At 43.7% G+C, this 8,643-nt stretch overlaps 1 protein-coding gene across 1 annotated transcript; it reads right to left on the bottom strand.

Annotated features, from left to right (window-relative positions):
* Positions 1-7,029: 7,029 nt before the first annotated feature.
* LOC142336650 (uncharacterized) lies at positions 7,030-7,920 on the bottom strand. The gene has a single exon (XM_075385560.1). The coding sequence runs from the start codon at positions 7,918-7,920 to the stop codon at positions 7,030-7,032; it is 891 nt and encodes a 296-aa protein (XP_075241675.1).
* Between the last annotated feature and the right edge of the window lie 723 nt (positions 7,921-8,643).

An 8,643-nucleotide genomic window follows, 5' to 3' on the forward strand; every position in this document is an offset into this window, starting at 1 on the left:
CCCGCAATCGCAAAAACTTGAACACCTTGCGTTTTCTCTGTGGTGAGCGGTATTGAAACTTTAAAGTGACTGCTTTATAGTTTCTCTTCGTGTAAGTTCAATACGCATTTATTGGTTTTCAGGAAATTAATTCCCAGTAGACATTCTATACCTTCGTCTGCCGTTATCACAAACTCTTGTTCGACCTCCGGTAGTCTTGGTTGCATCTGTACCAAAAGCGTTACTCTGCCTATTATTTTGACAGCTGAGTTATTGGCTGTTAACACTCGTTTCGTGTATGTTTGTACAATTCCCGGTTTTCCCAGTTTTTCGTATGTGGACCAGCTCAAAAGCGATATACTACTTCCACTGTCTATTAATCCAACGCATCTGTTCCCATGAAGTATGATTTCTGCGTTTAGACATTTAATTGTGTTTGTCGAACAAACTCTAATGACATTGCAGTTCTCGGTGGTTTTCTTTTTAAAAGGGCAGTTTCTTTTCACGTGTTGGGAACTTCCACATAGGAAACAATTTCGACAATTCCTCGAAAGGTGTCCTTCTTGTCCACAGGCTCTGCACTTGAAACCCTGCCTGTTGTTCCTCCTAGACGGTTCCTCTCTTCCAAAAGATCTGTCTCGGTGACTAGGTCCTGGCGTTGGAAATCGCCGCCGATCGTTAAACCCACGATCTTGTTGCTGTCCTCTGTCACGTCTGTCGTCACCCCACCGTCCCCGGGAACCACTTCGCTCCCTAGATTGGTTTCGACGGTTTTCTCGCTGTTTGTCATCTACTGACAATTGGTTTACAAGCTTGGTGACGGCCTCCACTAAATCTTTTGTTTCATCTCGTCTAATTACCGCAACTTTTGGTGTTTGCTCTTCCTCCTCTATTCTTGCTGCAGCTTCCAGATGCAATGCTCATTCCAAAACTGTTTCAATTTTCATATCCTTGTCGCCGATTTGCTTTCTGAGATCTAACCTCACCTGACTATGGTTGATTCCTTCTAGAAATCCTCTCAGAACGAGATGGTCTCTAATGTCTTGCGACTCCGTTGGGTAAGCTTTCAAAGCCAACTGCTTTAAATTTCCCTAAAAATCAGTCAGGTTTTCTCCTGGTTGCTGTACGCGGCGAGCTAGCCGTCCCCGGAAAACGACAGGTTTTTCGCTGTAGTGTTCTCGAAAAGCTTTAACGCATTCATCATAATTTTCTCGTGTAGCTTGCGGTACAGTGCGATAGAACTCTATGGCAAATTTTTGTAGCCTAAGTGCAAAGTAATGCGGCCGTTCATCAACTTCGCGAGCCGGATCTCCTTCAGTTCTTTTCCACTTTTGTAGTTCCGCTAATAGCTCAAAATGCGTCACGTAACTTTCCAAGTCGTTTGAACCGGTAAATGCTTCCGGTAATAGCATTCTAGAGTTTGAGCCCGTTGCCATTTTATCGTTCCCCTACTTGTATCGTGCCCTTTTAAAACTTTGTTGAGTTGTTGAAATTAATAGTTTCTATAAAATAATTGTCAAATAGATCGTCACCGGCAGGTGTTTTCTATTTTTAACTTCGAATTCCTATAGCACTCTCTGTTTTTTTACTGTTTAAAAACTTTTCTCTATAGAAATCTAACGCTTATTTCAATACGGTATTTCTCCTTTTTTTTACTTATTTATTTATTCTCCTTTTTTTTAAGGAAGTTTTAATTTACAGTTTTATAGACGACTGTCCCAATTGATTTCTGTTTTTTTAATATGATTTTGGCTGAACTTCGATTTTCCTTGTTTTAAAGATTGTTACCTGATCAACTTTTTTCGCTTTATATTCTCTTTTTTTAATGGTAGTTTCAGAAAAAGTCAATATATAACTTTCAGCAACTGTTTCAATTGATTCAACAAGGCGACTATCCCTCACTGTTTTTTTTCGATGGTTATGCCGATCGTTTTCTAGAACTCAATTTAGCAACTAAGGTCAAAAAAAAATATTTCCTTGACTAATAGGAATTACGCAGTGGCGATCAGTTTCAATTACGAACGACAAAAACAAGAAAGAACTCTTTATTTCTACTCACTTGGTATGATGTGGTCTTTCCTTTCAGAGAAGTTTCTGTCTCCACCAACGAGTAAAAGATAGCACCACGCGAGTAAATTCCCACTTGCTTTCCTGCGACTGATGTCCTGTGACTGATGTCCCCCGCTGTGGCTTCTGCAATTGACTCCCACACAAATTGGTGGAAATGGGTGGTAATTGAAGATTTGATATCCCAAATCTTTGTGTTAGTATCGAGAATAATTCGATTCTCGGAGTTTTTGGGGTTAAAGTGCTTTTTATTTGCGTCTCCCTACGGACAAATTTGTTAAAGATTTTAAAATGTTAACTTTCCTTTAAATCTCTGTCGCCAGTGTAATATCCGTGCAGTGTCAACGGTTACGGTTTGGGTTGGATGTTATTCCTAAGCGCTTTAAACCTCGGAGTTACTGAGGAAAATTTTCCAAGTTTCGGACTTGAATTTAATGGAGCAAATGTAAAAGTTCAATCAGTTTAATACAAAATTAGATCAATTGCTTGTAAATATTAGAAGATTTGTGAAGATGAGAAATGTAAAGCAATTAAAGAGAGGCAGCTCGATTGTGTAAGGTTTAGGTTTGAATTTTTTCTTTGGTTTCAGTCCTATCAATGGTTAATTAATCTTAGGTTATTTTTACCCATTTTCGTTAATCTCCGTGGGATTTTCTCATAGTTATTTTCTACCGCATGGGTCCCTGTTAGTTAAACTAACAGATAACAGGTTTACCTGCTTGACGAATCCCGTCATGAACAAATATTCCTTGACGTGTCCCGTCAATATTAAATTCTATGATGATTCCCATCATTATTTATGATGCTTTCTCTATATTGTTAAAATCCGGTTTACTATTAGTAACCATCTCTTTTTGTTCTCCTTTTTGTTTATGAAAATTTCGAATTATGCGCTTAATATGTAATTTATGAGCATGTCATACATTATGGTTCACTATACTGTATATCAACACCTCACCCAACTGCTTCCAAAGAACACGGGCATATGGGGGTAATCATGTCTTGAAACTTATCCTGCGCTGAAAACTGCACAAAACTATATCTTAAGGGCTAAAGATATTAAACGGTTTCATTTTATTGAATGCTTTGACATTGCCAAGTAAACCGAATTCATCCATCTGCAGGACGCCAGTAAAAAACGATGACAATATTTTAAGAAAAGTGCAGCATTTGGTATCGCGCAAATTGTGTTTGTGTGAAAATGGATGAAGTAAAGTGGCTTCGCGGCTCAAGAAATTGTGTCTTGCCTTGCCATATATGTATAGAAACGATTTTCTCACAACTGATTCTAAATTTGCCTCTGTTCTCGAATCATTCGAAAATGAGACTTTAAATGTTAAAAGGAGTTGATATGAAAATGTTAAATTACTCGAACGTTTTCGCAATAACTTGCATCCTCAGGAGTTACAAATTTGTTAAATATATACAAATATGCATATATACAGCAACGTGTCTTGAATATCTATTTACATTTTCGAGTTTTTTCCAAAATTCCAATAGGTTTTTACAATAAAATTTGTAAAAAATGTTAAAAAGAACTTTTTCTTATATAAGTTGTCAATGGAAGATTTTGGTTTTTGTAATCGATTAAACGTTGCGCAAAGATCTTACGAAAAGTTGTTTTTCGGCAGAACATGGTCTGCAACTAATATTTCAGTGTTAATTACAGGCTCTTTTACTGGTCCCGCTTAATCAGTTGTTGCTTGCAGCCACCTTGTAGAGCTTTTGATTATAAGTTTTTCAGTACTCTGATATTGATCTATTATCTTATAATTAAAGGCTGTGAGGGCCCCCCAAATTTTTCACAATATGTTGATCCACCGCTGAAGGAAAATCTTGGTGCTCCGAAATTCTCGTTGTCAAATGTTGACAAGTTTGTCAGACATCGAAGGAATTGCACCCAGAAAAATTTAGTTCGTGATGATGGTTGTCAATAAACATATTTTTTTTCAATTTTTGCTTCAATTGAAGGCTGATGTTACCTGGGTACTGCAGGAATAATCAAGGTTTAACAGCTCTCAACTCTGATTCTTGTCCCTTGTTTGATGTACTTTCTCGCCACCTCTCTTCAGTTGAGGTTTACTTATAATTTTTTTTGTAATTCGCCATTGATGATTGATGTGTGGACGACAGAGAACACGGCTTGAGTGTCAAGCTTTTATTGAATCAAACATCAAACATCTATAATACACAAGTACTTTAACATAGGATTATCATATATATATATATCATTATCAAGTTATGAAGGAGTCGTATTATGACATTCTTCCCCACTCAAGTTCTTGTCACTCTATGTTTATCTCGTAGTCTTCCAAATGCTTAGGTTTGTTTCGGACTCTGTTAAATCTTCGCGGCGCCGTGGCGGTCTCTTCAGGAACAGTGGCCGCTGGCTGGTCGTCATCTATGAGTGGTACATCGTTATCCTGCGATCCCCTATTAGCAATCTCAACGTCCTCCGACGCCGGCGAAGGTATGTTTAAGGTGTCGTCGGTTGGCCTTCGCGACAAGTCCCCGGCAGAGACGGTGTCTATTCTACCATCAGAGAAGCTCACCCTCGCCAGATTCGGTGTTATGACCTCGTCTATTTTCACAGGAATAACAGGCACCTCATCTTTGTTTCGGACGTGCTTTTTCAAGTACGCATCACTGCCGGCTCGAATCCACCACGCCTGGGCGAAGACACCTCCTCCTGCCTTCCTTGTGAAGTTGAACAGCCTATCGTGAGGAGTTTCGCGGGTAACGGTGTTGATGAGGGTTCGAAGGGTGGACAGTGCTCTAGGCAAGAGATCCTCCCAGGCAGAGCCTTTCCGGCCTTCCGAGTGGAGAAGGCACTGTACGGACTTCCAGATGACACGGTTGTATCTTTCGTTCTGCCCGTTTCCCTTGGGGTGGTACGGTGACGTTCGAGAGAGACCGATACCCCGTGAGAAGCAAAACTCTTGGAATTCCTCTGATTGGAACTGGGTGCCACGATCTGAGTGTATGAAACTCGGAGGACCAAAAATTGAAAAGAGTTGAGCAAGGCAGCCTTTCACACTGCTTGATGTAATCTTGCGGAGTGGAAAGGCAAAGGGGAACCGACTATATTCGTCGATTACAGTCAATAAGTATTGATTTCCAGACTGTGATATCTCTTTGGGCCCCACGATATCGATGGATAACCTTCCCAGGGTCTAGTTGACTGAATGAGTTGTTGTTTTGGTGGCTGATAAAACTTGGGCTTCCAGAGGGCACAAGTTTGAAAATCTGTTACCGTTTGTCGGACTTCTTGGACAGAGAAGGGAAGCTTATATCGCTGAACGTATTCGTAGAGACGTGTGATGCCTGCGTGCGCAAGATCCCTGTGAAGTTGCTGGCAGGTTTTGTTCTCGAGTGAAGCCAATCTGGAAAGGGCGTCGGCAGAAACGTTATCGCATCCCTTATGATAACTAATGTCAAAATTGTATTGTGAGAGCTCTAGTCTCAATCGGACTAACTTTTCATTTTTTATCCGTGACGTATTGCGACTGAAGATGAATGAGAGCGCTTTTTGGTCAGTTTTTACCAGGACTCTCGAGCAGCGTAACAAATCCGAGAATCGTCGAAAGCCCTCAACAATGGCCATCGCTTCGCGTTCAACAGCTGCGTATGCAGTTTCGGCTTTGGATAGTGTACGGGAGAAGAATCCGACGTGTTTTCCTTGTTGACTCAAGGTTGCACCAATCCCTGAGCCGGAGGCGTCAGTTTCAAGGACCAAGGGCTCACCTGGTACAAGAAGCCATAAAATGGCCCTTCCAACTACTACCTTGAGTTTTTGAATTGTAGACTTGCATTCGGAGTCCAGGGGAAAAGCCCCTTGCTTCCGTGCTTTGAGTAACGCTGAGATTTTAGTGGAGAAATCCTTTATCCACTTGCAATTGTAGGCAAAGAAGCCTTCCAGGCGTTTCAATTGGGCTTGGTTTTCTGGTACCGGGTAATCTAGGAGGGTGCGTATTCTCTCCGGGTCCGGGCGTTTTGTTCCAGCTTCCACAATGTGTCCCAACATTGCGACGGTTTTGGTACGAAAAACGCACTTCGCCTCATTGAGGGTTAGGCTCTCTCGCTTTGCAGCCGCCATTAAGTGATCTAGATTTGCGTCATGTTCCTCCACTGTGCGTCCCCCTATTATGACGTCATCGAGATAGGCCAAGGTTCGTTCTAACTTATTTCGTTTGATGAAGGACAGCATCTCCCTTTGAAAGACGGAGACGGCATTCGTGAGGCCAAAGGGGAGCCTGGTGAATTCAAAGAGCTGGCCACAAGCCTCAAAGGCGGTGAATGGGCGATCTTCTTCTTTTATCGGGACCTGGTGATAAGCTGATTTCAAGTCGATTTTGGAGAATACAGTATTCTGGGCTGCTTTGTCCAAGAGCTCTTGCATATCCGGAAAGGGAAACGCGTCTTTGGAGGTGTATCGGTTCACTGTTTCGGAGTAGTCTATCACCATGCGGGGCTTGTGATCTCTATTTACGAAGGCTTGGGCGCGCCACGGGGACGTGGAGACTGTGATGATCCCATCCGCGATCATCCTTTTAACTTCAGTGTCCATGAAATTGCGGTTCTCGATATTGTGTTTGCGGGATTTTGAAGCGATAGGCTTTGCTTTGTAAACCGAAGGCGAAAAAATTACGGGTGGGTCAATTTGCATTGTTGGGAAACCAGGTTGCGTGGATGAGGCGCATATCAGACTTGTTTTTGGTCGGTGACCATTGAACATCAGGTTCACTTCATGGTGCCTTCGAAGCACGTCCAGTCCAATAATTACGTCTGCGACCAACGACCTAGCGACTGTGAACGCTACGTTATACTCGTTTTTGTTCATGACAATTGTTGTTTGTGTCGATCCACTAGTTACCAAGGTGTCTCCATTGGCCAGAGTTGTCTCTTTCCTCTTCTCATTGATCTTGAGGGCGAGTTTTGAAGCTGCTTCCAGAGTAATGAACGATCCGGTCGAGCCAGTGTCGATCATTCCCTGAACGGACGTTCCCGCTTCTTTGAAGAAAATTTCTGCCTGCACAGTGCTGGCCGCTCCTGTAGCACAAAGAACTGATGCGACTGTTTGGTCCCCGTTTCTGGTCTCCGTTTGTCAGGGGAAGCATACAAGGCTGCAGACGAGGAGCGACATACAGACGCCCAATGACCCAACTTCGAGCACTTGTGGCAGGTGTCGCGCTTCGCTGGACATTTGTTGCGAGGGTGTGACTTGAGACCGCAGAAGTTGCATTTTGCTTTGGTGGTACCGTTGAAGGGTGGCCGTTGTGTACCAGGTTTTGTAGATGACATTGTGGAAGTTGCACAATTCGTATCCGCAACTGGAACAACTGATGCTTCAGGCGACTTGAAAGACTTTGAGAAGTCCGTTGAAAGCTCGATTGCACTTGCCAAGGAAACACAGCTATCAATATCGGCTTTGGAATCCTCCAGCTCTAACAACCACGCACGAATCGTGTCGGAACGAAGTCCCGCAATTAGGGCATTGCGGGCTAAATAATCCTTGTGCTGTTGAATGTCCAGGTCGGCACATCCGCAGTTCTCGACCAGGCGTTTCAAACGTCCAAAGAACTGTGTTACAGTTTCGTCCTCCTTTTGCCTAGCACTTAAGGCTTGGTGACGCGCGAATAGGACCCTTGTTGGCTTCAGGAACTGCTTGTCTAGTGTCGCTATGGCCTCGTTGTAGCCGGTAGCACTCTCAAGAAGCGCAAAGTAGTCGGCCCCTACGTAGGTTCGCAAGAAGACCAGCTTGTCAGCATCTGTGGTGGTGCCATTAATGCGCAGTCCATCTGCAAAGCAACGTTTCAACCACTTCCATTGTTCCGGGGTAGGAGTTGCCCGTAGGTCAGGTAGTTTGAACTTCATCTCGATTTTCTTTTGGGGAACCGATGTAAGTCAAGTTATACGCAAACAGAGGAGCAACCGGTGATACTTAAAGAAGTATCGGGGTTGGTATTTGTGAAGCCGGTGATACTTAAACAAGTATCGGGGCTTAGAACACTAGCCTAGTTTCGAGAAAGGCCACAAATGCAGCGGCGGTGTGAGCAGTAGAAGGTTCCCGTGTGGCCCTCTCGATCCACTCGCTCGCTGAACTTGGCTCTGAGGACCCGTTGTTTGAGGATGCTTCTCACCCCACTGAGTCCTCTGTGATTTAGATGGACCCGGTCCCTTCGAACGTGGAGGTCCTCGTCGTAGATGACCTTGGAAATTCCTCGAAACAACCAACCCGAGGCCTGTGCCGCTAGAATTTGGTTGGTATGTTTCGACCTCTGTGGCTGATATTGTCTTGGTGGGATTCCAATGACAAACACTCTCGGTGCGAGCGTGCAGGCCCTGTCAGCGAGGAGGCAGAGTTCGTTGGCAATGTCCAACTCAGAGGCTGATGAGGGGTTTCGACCGTTGAAGAGGTCGTTCCCATCAACGAACAGCACGATGGTCTCGTACTGACCTGGCTGTGGAAGGAAGTTGTAGAAGTCTTTGATTTGCGCTCCCGGGGCGGACAAGACGTTAAAATTAGGAAACCTCAACGCCTTACCTTGTGAGTCTGCGAGGAAGAGGTTCGGTGTCGGAGACTCCCTCAGGATGTGG

Source organism: Convolutriloba macropyga, chromosome 3 (genome assembly GCF_964194025.1).
Source record: "Convolutriloba macropyga chromosome 3, txConMacr16.3, whole genome shotgun sequence".
NCBI classification, from domain to species: domain Eukaryota; kingdom Metazoa; phylum Xenacoelomorpha; order Acoela; family Convolutidae; genus Convolutriloba; species Convolutriloba macropyga.